Source organism: Salvelinus fontinalis, chromosome 6 (assembly GCF_029448725.1).
Source record: "Salvelinus fontinalis isolate EN_2023a chromosome 6, ASM2944872v1, whole genome shotgun sequence".
In the NCBI taxonomy this organism is placed as follows: Eukaryota; Metazoa; Chordata; class Actinopteri; order Salmoniformes; family Salmonidae; genus Salvelinus; species Salvelinus fontinalis.
The window spans coordinates 56,987,425-57,006,059 of NC_074670.1; the positions used below are offsets into that span (position 1 = coordinate 56,987,425).

Consider the following 18,635-nt stretch of genomic DNA (forward strand, 5'->3'; position numbering starts at 1 on the left):
TGAGTATTCTCTGTGCGTCGGTCTCTGGCAGCTTTGTGTTTTTTGTATTTTCCTCCATGGTGTCCCCTCCAGACGAGCTTCAATACCATACAACTCTCCTTCTGTGTTCTCAAACTGCTCTTAAATGCAAGTAAAACTAAATGCGTGCTCTTCGACCGATCGCTGCCCGCACCTGCCTGCCCGTCCAGCATCACTACTCTGGACGGTTCTGACTTAGAATATGTGGACAACTACAAATACCTAGGTCTCTGGTTAGACTGTAAACTCTCCTTCCAGACTCACAAACATCTCCAATCCAAAATTAAATCTCGAATCGGCTTCCTATTTCGCAACAAAGCATCCTTCACTCATGCTGCCAAACATACCCTTGTAAAACTGACCATTCTACCGATCCTCGACTTCGGCGATGTCATTTACAAAATAGCCTCCTCTACTCAGACTGCATCCAATTTGCTATCACAGTTCCATCTGTTTTGTCACCATAGCCCCATATACTACCCACCACTGAGACCTTTGCTCTCGTTGGCTGGCCCTCACTTCATATTCGTTGCCAAACCCACTGGCTCCAGGTCATCTATTAGTCTTTGCTAGATAAAGCCCCGCCTTATCTCAGCTCACTGGTCACCATAGCAGCACCCACCCATAGCACGCGCTTCAGCAGGTATATTTCACTGGTCATCCCCAAAGCCAATTTCTCCTTTGGCTGCCATTCCTTACAGTTCTCTGCTGCCAATGACTGGAACGAATTGCAAAAATCACTGAAGCTGGAGAGTCATATCTCCCTCACTAACTTCAAGCATCAGCTGTCAGAGCAGCTCACAGATCACTGCACCTGTAGATAGCCCATCTGTAACTACAGTGGGGCAAAAAAGTATTTAGTCAGCCACCAATTGTGCAAGTTCTCCCACTTAAAAAGATGAGAGGCCTGTAATTTTCATCATAGGTACACTTCAACTATGACAGACAAAATGAGAAAAATAATCCAGAAAATCACATTGTAGGATTTTCAATGAATTTATTTGCAAATTATGGTGGAAAATGCTTATTTGGTCACCTACAAACAAGCAAGATTTCTGGCTCTCACAGACCTGTAACTTCTTTAAGAGGTTCCTCTGTCCTCCACTCGTTACCTGTATTAATGACACCTGTTTGAACTTGTTATCAGTATAAAAGACACCTGTCCACAACCTCAAACAGTCACACTCCAAACTCCACTATGGCCAAGACCAAAGAGCTGTCAAAGGACACCAGAAACAAAATTGTAGACCTGCACCAGGCTGGGAAGACTGAATCTGCAATAGGTAAGCAGCTTGGTTTGAAGAAATCAACTGTGGGAGCAATTATTAGGAAATGGAAGACATACAAGACCACTGATAATCTCCCTCGATCTGGGGCTCCACGCAAGATCTCACCCCGTGGGGTCAAAATGATCACAAGAACGGTGAGCAAAAATCCCAGAACCACACTGGGGGACCTAGTGAATGACCTGCAGAGAGCTGGGACCAAAGTAACTAACAAAGCCTACCATCAGTAACACACTACGCCGCCAGGGCCTCAAATCCTGCAGTGCCAGACGGCCCATCTGAAGTTTGCTAGAGAGCATTTGGGCGATCCAGAAGAAGATTGGGAGAATGTCATATGGTCAGATGAAACCAAAATATAACTTTTTGGTAAAAACTCAACTCGTCGTGTTTGGAGGACAAAGAATGCTGAGTTGCATCCAAAGAACACCATACCTACTGTGAAGCATGGGGGTGGAAACATCATGCTTTGGGGCTGTTTTTCTGCAAAGGGACCAGGACGACTGATCCGTGTAAAGGAAAGAATGAATGGGGCCATGTATCGTCGGATTTTGAGTGAAAACCTCCTTCCATCAGCAAGGGCATTGAAGATGAAACGTGGCTGGGTCTTTCAGCATGACAATGATCCCAAACACACCGCCCGGGCAACGAAGGAGTGGCTTCGTAAGAAGCATTTCAAGGTCCTGGAGTGGCCTAGCCAGTCTCCAGATCTCAACCCCATAGAAAATCTTTGGAGGGAGTTGAAAGTCCGTGTTGCCCAGCAACAGCCCCAAAACATCACTGCTCTAGAGGAGATCTGCACGGAGGAATGGGCCAAAATACCAGCAACAGTGTGTGAAAACCTTGTGAAGACTTACAGAAAACGTTTGACCTCTGTCATTGCCAACAAAGGGTATATAACAAAGTATTGAGAAACTTTTGTTATTGACCAAATATTTATTTTCCACCATAATTTGCAAATAAATTCATAAAAAATCCTACAATGTGATTTTCTGGATTTTTTTTCTCATTTTGTCTGTCATAGTTGAAGTGTACCTATGATGATAATTACAGGCCTCTCCCATCTTTTTATGTGGGAGAACTTGCACAATTGGTGGCTGACAAAATATTTTTTTGCCCCGCTGTACCTCATCCCAATACTGTTATTTATGTTTGCTCCTTTGCACCCCAGTATCTCTACTTGCACATTCATCTTCTGCACATCTATCACTCCAGTGTTTAATTGCTAAATTGTAATTATTTTGACACTATGGCCTATTTATTGCCTTACCTCCCTTATCTTACATCATTTGCACACACTGTACATAGACTTTTTTCCTATTGTGTTATTGACTCTGTTTGTTTATTCCATGTGTAACTCTGTTTGTGTCGCACTGCTTTGCTTTATGTTGGTCAGGTCACAGTTGTAAATGAGAACTTGCTCTCAACTAGCCTACCTGGTTAAATATTTTTTTTTTTAAAGGCTGAGTGTAAATTCTAGTCACTGGGACCCTCCTGATCCACAGTTCTTTCTGGTTCAGATGAGTGTCTCCTCTACAAAGCAGAAGGGCCATGCCTATCAGAGAACCACAGTGACATCCTCCTTTAGTTATCATCTTTCTCTACTCAAGACAAAGCACCTGTATTGTGGCCCTTATTTCCCAGTCCTCTTGGTGTCTTATTACCCAGTCCTCTTGGTGTCCTTGAACCAGCCACAGAAATGATGAGCTGAGATCCTGGTATGGCATATTGGTGCTCTCTTGAACAGCATGGATCTAAAGAGAATGAACAGAGAATCATGGGCCATTGTTGTTGATGCTGTTTCTTCACAGGAGCATCGCTGAGAGACCAGAGGGGCTGAGATCAGAGGAAGTGCCACCACAACGCCATAATGTACAAGGACTACAGATCAGGACGAGCAGCAGGTAAGAGCTCAGTGTGTCTGTGCACGAGTTTGCATGTGGAAAGAGAGTCTGGAGGGGTGCGTACACACCACAGCCCTGGAGGTGTTCTCAGGTGCCGTGTCCAGATTTCATGGCTCTTAAGGGGATTTACTGCCAAAATTCCTGCTGCACACCTGATAAGACTGTATTTGTCCCCTATTGGAGGTTTCCTTCTATCCAGTAGAGCCTCCTCTCTGCTGCCCAACCCCCCCTGGAGCTACCCCCACTATTACACTGGTTCTGCCCAACCCCCCTGGAGCTACCCCCCCTATTACACTGGTTCTGCCCAACCCCCCTGGCGCTACCCCCCTCTAACTCTGGCTCTGGTTACCATGGCAACATGGCCACTGGAGTCCTGTCACGTGTCTGAGATTTGGGGTCTGACTAGGGTATCTTTTTGCTATCAGTTGAAGCAGCAGACTCAAACTAATGTCGAAAAGCAACCGAGTTTGTGGGGAAAAAAACAATATAAATAGCCAAGGAACATGACACTTTTGAGTAAATTAGACCATATTTTATGCCTGTGCACAGCGCCTCCAAAAATGAATATCAGCACTAAAGTCCGTGCGCTCAGCTCCCCTGCCAGGCAGTGTTGCTGTGCAAAGTGGGATATAGGATTAGTGTTTATTAATGTAATTAGCAGCTATGAAACAAAACAGCAGAAATTCTTTGAAAACAGCTCATGCAGCATTTTTCTAACTCCATGTGCTTATATTTCACTTTTGACTATTTTTATTCAGGAATGTAATGCTCATACTAGATTCCTGCAAATTAACCACCCGCCAACGTGGCTGGGGAAATAGACATTCTTACCCGCCAATACCTAAATCTACCGGCATTTGCCAGGTGCTAATTGTATTCCCTGTTGGTGTGAGAGCATGGGGAGAGGGAATGAAAGCGTCTCTTCTCTTGCCGGGCTTTGGTAGATGAGTGTGTCAACTCCTATTATGTTCACACAGTGTGGTGCACAGGTTGGTCAGGTGATAATGAATGTACAGTCTGTTGTCTGGCCTATTTCTCTCTCTGGCCTCCCCCATCCTCTCTATCACTCTCTGGCCTCTATCACTCTCTGGCATTGTATCTCCGGTCTCTGGTGATGTTCCATTTTCCTCTCTCTTCTCGTCCTCTACACTCTGCCTCAGCCTACAGCGGTCTGGTGTCTGATCTCTATCGATATCCCACTCTCATCCTCTATTCCTCTTTCTGGCCTCTCGCTACAGCATTTTTGTAGTCCATCAGTGTGTGGTAGTATATCTTCCCTCAGCACTGCTACTCTCTGATATACACTTCATCTCTAACTGGCCTCTGTTTGTCTGTTTTTCTGGCATCCAACAACGTCACGTCTCTGTGCTTACTAACTGGAGCTTGAGAACCTTGTCCTCTCAGTGGCCTTTGATGGCAGAGCCACAGACACCATTAAAGGAAGGAAAGTAGAGGTATGAAGTTCAGGGCTACCACTGTGATCACAATATAGTAGCCATATCTAGAAAAAACAAAGGCTTGGCCTAATATATTGTCTAAGAGGTCATACAATAAGTTTTGTAATGATTCATATGTTGATGATGTAAAGAATATTTGCTGGTCTGTGGTGTGTAAATGAGGAGCAACCAGGCACTGCGCTTGACACATCTATTAAATTGCTTTTTCCAGTTACTAATAAGCAATGCACCCATTAAGAAAATGACTGTAAAGACAGTTGAATCCCCTTGGATTGATGAGGAATTGAAAAATTGTATGGGTGAGATGGATGAGACAAAAGATATAGCAAATGAGTCTGGCTGCCCAATACTGCAAATTAAGAAATCATGTGACTAAACTAAATAAAATAAAATAGAATCTATACTATTTAACAAAAATGAATGATAATAAAAAGCTTTGGAGCACCTTAAATTAAATGTTGGGGAAAAGGCAAACTCGGCTCCATCAGTCATTGAATCAGATGGCTCATTCGTCACAACTCACTGATATTGCCAACTACTTTAATGAGTTTTTCATTGGCAAGAGCAAACTTTAGTATGACATGTCAGCAACAAACGCAGACACTACACATCCAAGTATATCTGACCAAGTTATGAAAGACAATTGTACTTTTGAATTACGTAAAGTCAGTGTGGAAGAGGTGAAAAAAGTATTGTCTATCAACAATGACAAGGCACCGGGGTCTGACAATCTGGATGGATAATTACACTCCTATTTGCCCATCAATTTAAGCCTACTAGAAAGTGTGTACCCCCAGGCCTGGAGGGAAGCTAAAGCCCAGGGTAGCTGTTTAGGCCCCTTATTTCTTTCAGTCTTTACTAACGACATGCCTCTGGCTTTGAGTAAGGTGTGTCTATTGTATGCGGATGACTCAACACTATACACGTAAGCTACTACAGCAACTGAAATGACTGCAACACTTAACAAAGAGGTGCAGTTAGTTTTGGAATGGGTATCAAGGAATAAGTTAGTCCTAAATATTTCCAAAACTAAAAGCATTGTATTTGTGACAAGTCATTCACTAAACCTCAACTTCATCTTGTAATGAATAATGTGGAAATTGAACTAATAGAAGTCACCAAACTGCTTGGAGTAACTCTGGATTGAAAACTGTCATGGTCAGAACATACATTGATACAACAGTAGCTAAGATGGGGAGAAGTCTGTCCATGATAAAGCGCTGCTCTGCCTTAACAAGGCAGGTCCTACAGGCCCTAGTTTTGTCACACCTGGACTACTGTTCAGTAGTGTGGTCAGGTGCCACAAAGAGGAACTTAGGAAAATTGCAGTTGGCTCAGAGCAGCAGCACGGCTGGCCTTTAAACGTTTTCGCAGAGCTAACATTAATGACATGCATGTCAGTCTCTCATGGCTCAAGTGGAAGAGATTGACTTCATCACTACTTGTTTTTGTAAGAGGTGTTGACAAGCTGAATGTACCGAGCTGTCGGTTTTTAAAATACTTGCATACAGCTCGGAAACCCATGCATAACCCACAAGAAATGCTACCAGAGGTCCAGAACAGACTGTGAGGTGTACAGTACTACATAGAGCCGTGACTACATGGAACTCTATTCCACATCAGGTTACCGATGCAAGCAGTAGAATCAGATTTAAAAAGCAGCTAAAAATACACCTTATGGAACAATGGATACTGTGAAGACGCACACAAGGTACAGACACATATCTAACAATACATTGTGGTATTGTTTTATGGTGGTATTGAGCATTTTGTATTGTAGATATGTAGTGGTGTAATGTTATAAGATGTACTGTTATCTTTTGTTTTATATGTAATGTTAGTGCTTTAATATGTTTGGACCCCAGGAAGAGTAGCTGCTAATGGGGATCCCTTACAAATACAAACTACATCCTCTTAATTGGTGAGTGTCAGGTGCAGGGCAGGTGGTGGTGTTGGGCTGGATATGCATTGACTTAATAGTTTCCTCAAGTTGTGACTGGAATTGGAATGCCCTGAGATGAGAAAAAGGTCACCAGGACCTTGCTTAAATGAGTGCAACTGGATAGTTAGTGGACTATCATTTCCTCATTGTAGGCCTATAATCTGTGTACACACTCTTTTCATTGGCCTGTGCTAGTGGTTGCATTTAAGACCTGGGTCGTTGGTTTTATTGATCCCAGTATCTTGTCACTCGCGTGGTATTCAAAAAATATTATTGTAATGTTTACAGTCATGTAAAATGAAGTAGAATAGCAGGAAATTATTTTTTGAAAAGGCTATGTTTTTCTCAGATACAATGATTTGCGGGTCCCCCTGTCAGACCCTGGTTATGAAACAGTTTGTCAGTTCTGCTGAGAGTTTTTAACACTTGACCTTGAGTCTGATTCACCAAGCAGATGCTGTTAATGTTGTGTAGGGGCCAGAGTTTCTGATGCTCATCTAGGCAGATGGCACATTTGGTTCCTGGACCACAGCTAGCTGCACTTCTCTGGAGCCAAAATGCATTATAATACCCACTTGTTCTGATGAACCACTTGTGATTGTGTAATAGAGGACTTGCTGCACTCCAGTCTGCATACTGTGTTGTGCAAACACAAATCATTATATTCCCCTTCCTCTCTGTTTTTTGGCCAACGGTGTGTTTGGACGGTGATTTTGAGCACCATGACCAGTGTGGACTGATGGTGGGGAGCCCCTGCTGTTGACTGGGGTTTAGCTATAGACTGAGGTAAAGAGGTATTCTGCACTCTGTATGAAATCTGCTACCATCAATATTCATGCTGGTGGGGACTTCCTGGAGATCAGCTTGCCTCTGTATCTTTCACTTAATCCAATTTACAGAATGTTGCCAAGGCTTCCACCTCTCCCTTCTCACCCAAGAAAAATGTGATTTCAGCAGAAGGTTCTGGAACACAAAACTCCACAGCCCCAATGTATTTTACATGGTCCCTCTCTCCTCCCAGAGCTCATATACCAAGTATTCCACCAGGAATAACACATTCTGGCCAGTGGAGACGCTGACTTAATGAGGTGATAATCTACTAATCAGCACTCAACGAGAGGGTGAGGGTGGGAAACAGAGAGGAGGAAAAGAGAGAAGGAAGAGGGAGAGTGTGATACAGGGTCCAAAGGAAGGATGGGTAGTGAGAAAGAAATAGATGGACAGAGGAAGTGGTGAAAGAAGGGAGGGCTCCATCCTTAGCTCTGGTTCAGATCGATGGGCAGTCTCTCCATCCACAAAGGGCAGTGGAGCTAATGAAACACTATGAATCGTTAGATCTGACATTTTCCCCTCCCAGTCTGAGCTATAATAGTATGTTTCATTGATCTCAAAATGGATGACACCAAATACCAGCGCAGTCCTTTAAACTCTGGCAGGCTTTCTGGTGAGCAGAACCTTCAAATATCATCCACTCTCAAATTCTGAAAGCTTTGCAGAGCTGGGATCTGACACCTCTGTTTGATTGGAAAGGGCATATTAGTATAGCATTCTACACTATCTACTCTTCTGATTCCACTGTGTGCAAGGGGCATCATCAATTCTGGAATCGTTAAATGCAGACTTTACAATACAACAATTTACAATCTACTGAGAGTGGATATAAAGGCCGGTGGAGAGACGGAGACATCTGTGATTTACAGCTTCTCTCTGTGTGATGGTTCAACATTTACAGAGGGACCACATTAGAGCTGCACAGTATCTTTTGGAGACATCTTTGAAACCATACCCCAGGAACCCTTTTCTTTCAGAGATAAAAAAAAGAAGAAAATGTTCGATCAGAAGAAGACTCGGTTAAAAATGTATCACGTTAGACGTTAGTGATGTGTTAGTTGAAGAGGAGGCGGAGAAAGAGAGGCCGGAAGGTGGGCTGCCTTCTGAGGAGTAGGAGGCGATCGAATAAACCCCCACTCCCCTCAATTCTGCTCGCAAACATGCAATCGTTGGACATAAAATGGACGACTTATTGGGAAGATTGAACTATCAACAGGACATTAAAAATTGTAACATCTTATGCTCCACGTGGCTGAACGACGACAATATCAGCATACAGCTGGCTGGTTATACGATGTATCGGCAGGATAGAACAGCGGTGTCTGGTATGACAAGCGGCGGCGGTCTATGTATTTTTGTAAAAAACAGCTGGTGCACAATATCTAAGGAAGTCTCCAGCTACTGCTCGCCTGAGGTAGAGTTTCTCATGATAAGCTGCAGACCACATTATCTACCCAGGGAGTTTTCATCTATATTCTTTGTAGCTGTTTACATACCACCACAGTCAGAGGCTGGCACTGAGATAGCAATGAAAGAGCTGTATTCCGCCATAAGCAAATAAGAAAACGCTCACCCAGAGGCCTTGTAGCCGGGGACTTTAATGCAGGGAAACTTAAATCCGTTTTACCTAATTTCTACCAGCATGTTAAATGTGCAACCAGAGGGAAAAGAACTCTGGACCACCTATACTCCACACACAGAGATGCATACAAAGCTCTCCCTCGCCCTCCATTTGGTAAATCTGACCATAATTCTATCCTCCTGATTCCTGCTTACAAGCAAAACATTTTTATTTTATTTTATTATTATTATTTTTTTTATCCCCTTTTCTCCCCAATTTTCGTGGTATCCAATCGCTAGTAATTACTATCTTGTCTCATCGCTACAACTCCCGTACGGGATCGTGAGAGACGAAGGTCGAAAGCCATGCGTCCTCCGAAGCACAACCCAACCAAGCCGCACTGCTTCTTTAACACAGCGCGCCTCCAACCCGGAAGCCAGCCGCACCAATGTGTCGGAGGAAACACCGTGCATCTGGCCCCCTTGGTTAGCACGCACTGCGCCCGGCCCGCCACAGGTGTTGCTGGAGCGCGATGAGACAAGGATATCCCTACCGGCCAAACCCTCCCTAACTTGGACGACGCTAGCCCAATTGTGCGTCGCCCCACGGACCTCCCGGTCGCGGCCGGGTGCGACAGAGCCTGGGCGCGAACCCAGAGACTCTGGTGGCGCAGTTAGCACTGCGATGCAGTGCCCTAGACCACTGCGCAACCCGGGAGGCCCCACAAGCAAAAATTTGAGGAAGCACCAGTGACTAGATCAATTTAAAAAAAAAAGTGGTCATATGAAGCAGATACTAAGCTACAGGACTGTTTTGCTAGTACAGACCGGAATATGTTACGTTATTCCTCCAATGGCATTGAGGAGTACACCACATCTGTCATTGGTTTTATCAATAAGTGCATCGATGACGTCATCCCCACAGTGACCATACGTACGTACCCCAACCAGAAACCATGGATTACAGGCAGCATCCGCACTGAGCTAAAGGCTAGAGCTGCCGCTTTCAAGGAGCGGGACTCTAACCCGGAAGCTTATAAGAAATCCTGCTATGCCCTCCGACGAACCATCAAACAGGCAATGCGTCAATACAGGACTAAGATCGAGTTGTACTGCACCGGCTCTGACGCTTGTTGGATGTGGCAGGGCCTGCAAACCATTACAGACTACAAAGGGAAGCACAGCCAAGAGCTGCCCAGTGACACGAGCCTACTGGACGTGCTAAACTACTTCTATGCTCGCTTCGAGGCAAATAACACTGAAACATGCATGAGAGCACCAGCTGTACCTGAAGACTGTGATCATGATCTCCGCAGCCGATGTAAGACAGGTCAACATTCACAAGGCCGCAGGGCCAGACGGATTACCAGGACGTGTACTGCGACAATGCGCTGACCAACTAGCAAGTGTCTTCACTGACATTTTCAACCTCTCTCTGTCCGAGTCTGTCATACCACCATAGCGTTCTTGGGCACTGGCACTAAGGTAACCTGCCTAAATGACTACCGACCTGTAGCATTCACGTCTGTAGCCATGAAGTGCTTTGAAAGGCTGGTCATGGCTCACATCAACACCATCACACAGAAACCCTAGACCCACTCCAATTCGCATACCACCCCTACAGATCCACAGATGATGCAGTCTCTATTGCACTCCACACTGCCCTTTCCCACCTGGAGAAAAGGAACACCTATGTGAGAATGCTATTCATTGACTACAACTCAGCGTTCAACACCATAGCGCCCTGAAAGCTCAACAATAAGCTAAGGTCCCTGGGACTAAACACCTCCCTCTGCAACTGGATCCTGGACTTCCTTACGGGCCGCCCCCAGGTGGTAAGGTTTGGTAACAACACATCCGCCACGCTGATCCTCAACACAGGGGCCCCTCAGGGGTGCGTGCTCAGCCCCCTCCTGTACTCCCTGTTCACTCATGACTGCACGGCCAGGCATGACTCCAACACCATTACATTTGCCGGTGACACAACAGTGGTAGGCCTGATCACGACAACAAAGAGACAGCCTATAGGGAGGTCAGAGACATGGCCGGGAGGTGCCTGAACAACAACCTCTCCCTCAACCTGGTTAAGACAAAGGAGATGCTTGTGGACTACAGGAAAAAGAGGACCAAGCACGCCTCCATTCTCATCGACGGGGCTGCAGTGGAGCAGGTTGAGAGCTTCAAGTTCCTTGGTGTCCATGTCACCAACAAACTAACATGGTTGACTTTGTACCGGCACCCCCGTGTGTGTGTGTGTATATATATATATATATATATATATATATATATTTTTTTTTTTACTGCTCTTCTTTAACTACTTGTTACTTTTATCTCTTATTCTTATCCGTATTTTTTTGAAACTGCACTGTCAGAGGCTCGTAAGTAAGCATTTCACTGTAAGGTCTACACCTGGTGTATTCGGCGCATGTGACTAATAAAGTTTGATTTAATTTCGTCTTTCTTATGCTCTGAACATCTTCAATAATGAGACAAAATATCTCCATCTTAACTAAACAAGTTACTTATTGTTCAACAGGTGTCTCTTAGACGAGGTGATCAACTATGGCTGGTTTTCCAGCTCAACGATGAGGTACGGATATGGACTGGCTGATATCTCGTTGCGCTCTGCGATTTCTAATTAGATTTATGACCCAGTGATTGAAGAGTTGGCTCACAAATGTTTTTTTTTTTGTCATGGCAGTATTTTTTTCCCCCCACATTTTTTGGGGGAGTGGAAATGTTCCAGCAAAGTGACTTTGATTTATCATACCCCTCTTTCAAGCCACCCAGTTAATTTGGCTTAAGATGATCACTAATTTATAACACTAACCATAAAAACCAATGAAAATTTGTATTTAATCTGTGGTAGCAAAAAGGAAAATGTAGTATTTGATTTAAATGCACTTGAACCAAGAAAGCCTTTGAAAGAACATCACGGTTTGAAAAACGGATAAGCAGAAACACTGTCCCTTAGGCCTAGGGAGAACTGAACTGAATAGGAGCGCCAACTCTTTCATTTTCTATTTGGTGACAGAATTAATTTAGTTCTGTCTGGGAAGCATTTAGTTTATTTATGACCAGTCTGTTGTGGCGAAAAACGAGGACACAGAAAAAGGGTCTGTCTGAATGAGTGTTTCAGCAGCTCCATCCAATGCAGCTACTTGGAAGCCTTTTTAGATCTTACCATACTGTGAGCTGTCATAAAACAGTTTCAGTAACACTCCTGCTGATTGAGTCCATGTAGTGGGCTTCTATTTGAGGATCCATGATCCTGGACCATCAGACAAAGCTAGTTAATGTCAGATTTTAAAATAGCTTTAGGTCAAGGGGCTCAACATATTTGGCTGTCCTTTAAAACTGTCAACTGAACTCAATATCATTAGTACATTCTCCTTATGATTCTGAGGGCATAATACAACTTATTATAGTCATATTTACACCCTCTAATATGGATGATGAGTCACTTGCCATGCACTAATTTGACTCTTAACATTTCATCTTTAGAATTTGTTTATACAGTGAGTTTTGGCTCTAATTACTTTTTGTTGCTGTGACATACAACCATACTGAAAGGGCTACTACTGACTGTAACCATACAATTTCTATATGCAGGAAATTACTCTGCAGATTGAGCAGGCAACGTTACTGCTCCGCCAACAACAGACGCCTCATTTATTTCTCTAATTGGTTAAGGTTGTTTAAAAATCAATGCTGGAAATGTTTCCATGCTCAAGTACACAGTCTTTGCCTCATTCGTTTCCACTTTGGAATCCGTTTGACAGTTCTTGTGTATGGGCTGTGGGCTTTGAAATTTGTTTTTGGAAGTGCAGACAGGCTGTTGAAGATAATATTGTTTGACCCATCAAACATTTCTCAGACACTTATTTTTCATCTCAAACTTTGTAGACGAGGGGTGTCAAGCAAATTTTGCTCGGGGGCCACATTTGGTGATCACTGAGGTCCGGAGAGCCGCAGGGAAAATTGGTTATAGAGTATTGCTTCGACATCAAAATCTGGAGAGGGAAAAAAAACGTCTCGTTTTTGCAACTTTTAATACGTCCCGACTCTAACTTTTGTTTCTGTCTTTGAGAGATGGGCACAGTGAAGGAATTATATACATGTAGGTCCATTTATAATTTCTACACAGTTTCGATGTGGCTTTAGGCCATGATTGACACCCCAATTCTTGTCAAATCAAGTCTGTCACATGCGCCAAATACAACGGGTGTAACTTACCATGAAATGCTTACAAGCCCTTTTCCAACAATGCAGAGTTTAAAAAAATATGTTTTATCATAATTTACAAAAAGGAAATAGTAGCACAATACAATAACAAGACTACAGACAAGGAGTACCGGTACCGAGTCAATGTGCAGGGGTACGAGGTAGTTGAGATAATATGTACATGTAGGTCTGGGTAAAAGTGACTTGGCAATTAGGATAAATAATAAACAGCGTAGCAGTAGCGTGTGGGTGTGTTGGAGTATTAGTGTAGAATGTGTGGGTAGAGTCCAGTGAGTGTGCATAGAGCCAGTGCAAGAGAGTCGGTGCAAATAAAGTCTAACCTCTACACTCTACACAATTTTATTTAGGTTGTTTTGATATTTACTCCATTTAGAAAAATGTAGGTATTAGTGAACCAGTTTGACTTGTTTCACTAAGCTAGGCTCTCCGAGAAGGTGAACAAATCAACATGTTCAATGATACTCTATCTCTTTACCATTGTCGTTATCTTTCCGCTGATTTCAGTGGACCCATGTGGAACTCTGATAAGACCACTCCCCTCTACGCTCATCTTCCATTACTAATGTGTTTTTATGGTTTTACTCCTTGAGAGGCGGGGGGGGGGGTGTATATTAATGTAGTATGGATTTCTAGCTTCTTTTTGAAATGACAACCCAGATAGAAATGGACTTTGAATGTTTGCTCCTTTCCTTCAACTTACTACATGTTTCATTCTGAGAAAAGGGACACTTTGAGGCTCATTTGATATGAGTGCTGTCTCCATGGTGAAGAGGTTCACAGGACTGAGATTAAATCATCACACTAGACTGCTCACAGTCTGCTTGGTTGTCTGCAGTAAAATGGTGCATTATTTATCAGGCCTTGAGTTCTGCGCTGCATGGTGGGAGAAGCTCACAGTCCATATGAACATCACTGTTAATGACACATGACCTAACTTTGTATGTTAACAGTGGTGCCCCCAGCTGGCACTCCAAGGTACTGTCTTCATATGACTGCACTTCCCAAGGCTGAAGATGAGACTGAAAATGACTTGTACTGAGAGAGATTGTTATAATATATTAATGGGCTCATCAGTGCTATTTCTATGTAAGCAGCACCAACCCATCCATCACAACACACACAGGGTTGGAGTAATGGATTACATGTTACTGAACAAAAAAATGAATCCGTTACGTTACCAGAAAAAATATGATCAAATTTGACATATTCCATAGATAGTTCAGAAAGGCTGTTTGAGGGAAAAAATATTTGACGCCTTTCTCTTTTCTTAATGACATTCAAATCAGCAAAGTTTAATGTTTTTTCCCCCCTGAGCAAGTTTGACCAGGTCAGAGACCACTATTACACACCAAATGGAAAAGAGCAGCAATAAGCATTTTGTAGGCTACAGTCCAAGCTATGTCTTCCAATGGTGTGACTGCTGTTGGCATCCAAAATTATTCAACTTGAACAAACGCTTGGAGGTGAGGACGAAAGCAGTGGTGTAGCCTATGGACGGGGCAATACGGATATCACTTATCTACATGGCGTTGATGTGAATCAAACTGCTGCTATTTGTGCTTTATATTGTTTTGGTTATGGATGGCTGTTCATAAATGCATATATGTATTTTAACCCAATGGCTGAGTTGAAGTGGGGCTTTTATTGCTCAATCAAATTTGTGCTGATTCAGAAAAATGCCCGTAGGCCTAATGGACACATGCTCAAACTCACACAAACACTTAAACTGCTGCAAATTATTGAGATATCCAAGTGTCGCCAACAAAACATAAAAAATAAGCCTAAAGCAAATGCAGCATATGGTATATATTTTTCAAATGCAAATAGCACTTTTCGGTAGTGTTCGAAGCATGCCATTCCATGAGAGAAGCATTTTTAAACTCGAAGTAATGACACCAATCAGTCCATGACAGCATAATCATAAACGACAGAGTAGACTAGTAAATCCTTAGCTTTTGGCTTATGCTCGGGTAAATTTAAATTGGCTAATCTATATTTCCAAGTCCTATTCTTGAAGATCAAGGTGTATTAAATGAATTGGGATTGACTGGAAATCTGAGATGTTGGTTTTTAATGTAAAGATATAGCCTAATCATGTGTAATAGAAAGCAATGGATTAGAAGAAGCCTACATAACCAAACCATACAGTAAAATGCAACATCCATTTATGGCCAGCTATGTAAACTCTAACATTGATTTATCCTGTAATAGATTTCGTTAAATTGGTAATATTCATGTTTTATATTTTAATCCCTCTTAAAGGGAAAGTAATCTAAAAGTAGCAAAGTAATCAGATTACCTTACTGAGTTTGTGTACTCCAAAAATGATGTTACTTATTTACCATTTTGAACAGGTAATTAACAGGTTACATTTAGAAAATAACCTACCCTACACACAAGCTCACTCTTCTATAGCAACTCAAGGTTAATTACTATTGTAATTTAACATGTTTTTCCATAATAAAAATGCTACTTTTAGATTTGTACAATGTAATACTCCGGGTTTAACAACAAAACCTATTGATATCAGAACCCATGATGATTTGTCAATGGCCCTGCAGAGTCCCTTTAACTGGTCAGCCTTTGCGGACACCGACAAACTGTAACCTACAGTATTTTGTCAGCTGTGGGAAAACGGGATTGACATTTTTGAGCATATCACTGGTGCCCTTTGCGCACTTTCAGTAATACACCCTTGCGGGTACCATCTGGCAGGCTATACTTTGTTCACTTGTAAACGTAGGTTACATGTATTCGGGAATGTGGTTTATATGAGTGCGAGGCTTTGCGAGCTGCAAGACCCTCCCTCATTCTCGCGCTACAGCCCAGTCTGCAGAGCGAAACGGACTGGAGAACAAACTCCCTTTCTCTCAATCCAACGGATTTATATTCTTGACGATTCGCGTTGCAGTAGGCGACGAGGGCTCACCATCCTCTGCTGTACGGACTGTAAACAATGTTTCTCTTGCAGTATAGAGGTAAGATCTAACGTGTGTTCATTTTGTTACAGTATTACATAATACCAGCTCTTGTCTGCTCCTCTCGCTCTGTTATGTTCGGGGAGTTTTGCCGCCTTCTATATGGCTGTTATCTCAATCGTAGAATGAATGAATGCACGTTGTTGTAGACGAATTTCGAGGAGGACTAGGTATTTTATTACTGCAGGTCCATTAAGTATATTACTGACGGTAGCAACATGCGAACATCTTAACGACAGTGACCGAGTAGAGGTCTTTGCGTCACTTTGTAATACCTGCTGTTCATGAGCCTAGTCGGTTTCGATGAGACAAAAAAGACTACTCCTCGTTAACATTTTATTTCACAAATTGATGTAAACCTAGCTGGATTAAATTGTGTAACCCTTGTAGAATGTCTATTGATTTAATTTAGCTTATTTTTTACAATGCATTTTGAGTGAAGTTGATAAGCTTCCTCCCAAATGCTCTATCTTTGGAACTGTTCTGAAATATAACACTGGTCAGTTCCGTTATTGTTTTTCCGAAGACTGTTTTCTTGTTTCATTTAGTTAATGACGATGGTTGCTTTTTAAATCTGTCTTGAAAATAATACGTCACCAGTAGCGAACTGAAAATAGGCTACTGTCTTCATCTATCTGTTTTTGAGAATATGCCGTTGTGCGCAAAAGTCATTCAAATATATGGCGAGCGTGTGCTCTTTGCACTGGTTTTGCACACTGGCTTCTTTCAGATTTCCTTCTCATTTATTCACTTATTTACTCGTGATATATAAATAGCTGCTGGTAAATGGAACGTTTTCCACAGTCAGTGTAATTACAGGAGAAGCAAATTGAGCCTTCAAATTAACCTGCTTACTCAAATCAAATGTATTTATATAGCCTTTTGTACATCAGCTGATATCTCAAAGTGCTGTACAGAAACCCAGCCTAAAACCCCAAACAGCAAGCAATGCAGGTGTAGAAGCACAGTGGCTAGGAAAAACTCCCTAGAAAAGGGACTTTTACTCTGCTTCTCTTGCACTCTGACTGCATCTTAAGACTTTTTAGCCTTTGCTGTTTCTGACCATGGAGAATTTACTCCATCTCTCACAGCCATCCAATGTTGGATAAGTGTTCATAATTGCCGAGTTCCCTGGGCCCATCAACTCAGAGACCAGAGTGGTAAGCATACAGTATGAATGCTGAAAAGGAGAACGGCTATAAACACAACACAGCCTATGCGTTTTCTGTAGGGGAATGATGCTGATGCTGTGCATTAAGTATGAGTTTAGCTTTCTCCCCTAAGTAATTGACTTCACCTGACATAAGCAATATTTTGTTTCTCTGTGCCATACTTTCAATTCAGCTATGGTGACAAAATGGCTCTGGAATATTGCATACTTGCTCCCACTTTTCTTTCCATGGCCAGGGGCACAAACATTTAATGAGCATCTAAATGAATCAAGGTTGATTGCTCGCTTTCAACAGGGCCAACCATGATGAAGAAAAGGTCCACCATGCACTCAGACAGACATTTACCTTCACACTGTACAGCTCCCCACTGATCAATGGAGAGGGCATCTGTAGATTCCTCATAATGGAGGGAGAAGGAGAGAAAGGGAGGGAGCGATATGAATTTGAGGAGCAATGTTTCAGAAGGATCTTTATGATTTGAGTTCACTGTGGCCCCAGGATAATGGTGCTGTGGAATAAATGAGGGGAATACTGAATGCAGAGAGAAACCGTGTAAAATGAGGACATTTGGTAGCTTTGGAAAATGGTCATTTTTTAATGTGGAGACTGAGGTTCAGTTTTGCTAACGATTCAGCAGAAAGTGGAGCCATGGCTTTGGGGAAAGAGAATCAGCATAATGAAATCTGAGTCAGAAATAAAGAAAGCGTTTTCTCTGTGGATACCTCTGGCAGTCTTTTGGTACAGGGGTTTCACGGGTGTACACTGCTAAAGGGGTGTAAAGCACAGATCTGCTAACCTTGTTATGGTTCCTTCAGGAGGGCCTAGAGGCCCCAAAAAGAGACGGGCTCTTTCAGGGTTACCGAAATCCCAGATACTGAGTTGCTATAGATACAAGCCTCATTCCCTGTCAGATTTGTGGCTACTGGCTATTTGCTAGTTTTTGCCGCCATGTTGTAGAGGGAGTAGTAGGATTAATGGTCTGCCCCACTGCCAAGTAGTTCATTATGAACTCTAAGGTGTTCCAGCTACTCTATTTGGTCCCTTAGGAGTCTCTACCAGATGCATCTCAGAGACAGGTGGGTTTCCACTCTAGAAAGAACCCCAGACTCTACTCAATAATCATATCAGCGTTCCATCAAATCAGTGACCATTGTTTTAATAATTGATTGTCAGAAGCAATTCCTCCTCTTTCCATCAACATCTTTATTCTATTTCCCCTAACTTCCACCTCAGCCTGATAATGGA

At 42.8% G+C, this 18,635-nt stretch overlaps 1 protein-coding gene across 4 annotated transcripts in view; it reads left to right on the plus strand.

The window, feature by feature from the left end:
* Positions 1-18,635, plus strand: part of LOC129858186 (ecto-NOX disulfide-thiol exchanger 2-like) — a 321,149-nt gene that overhangs the window by 70,014 nt on the left and 232,500 nt on the right. For 3 of the 4 annotated variants that reach the window (XM_055927213.1, XM_055927216.1, XM_055927214.1), the window contains one exon: positions 3,113-3,205. In XM_055927213.1, the coding sequence (XP_055783188.1) occupies positions 3,172-3,205 (34 nt within the window). In that variant the 5' untranslated portion in view covers positions 3,113-3,171. Of the gene's footprint in view, positions 1-3,112; positions 3,206-16,100; positions 16,219-18,635 lie in introns of those variants that run through there. The other variant, XM_055927215.1, reaches the window with a different exon arrangement.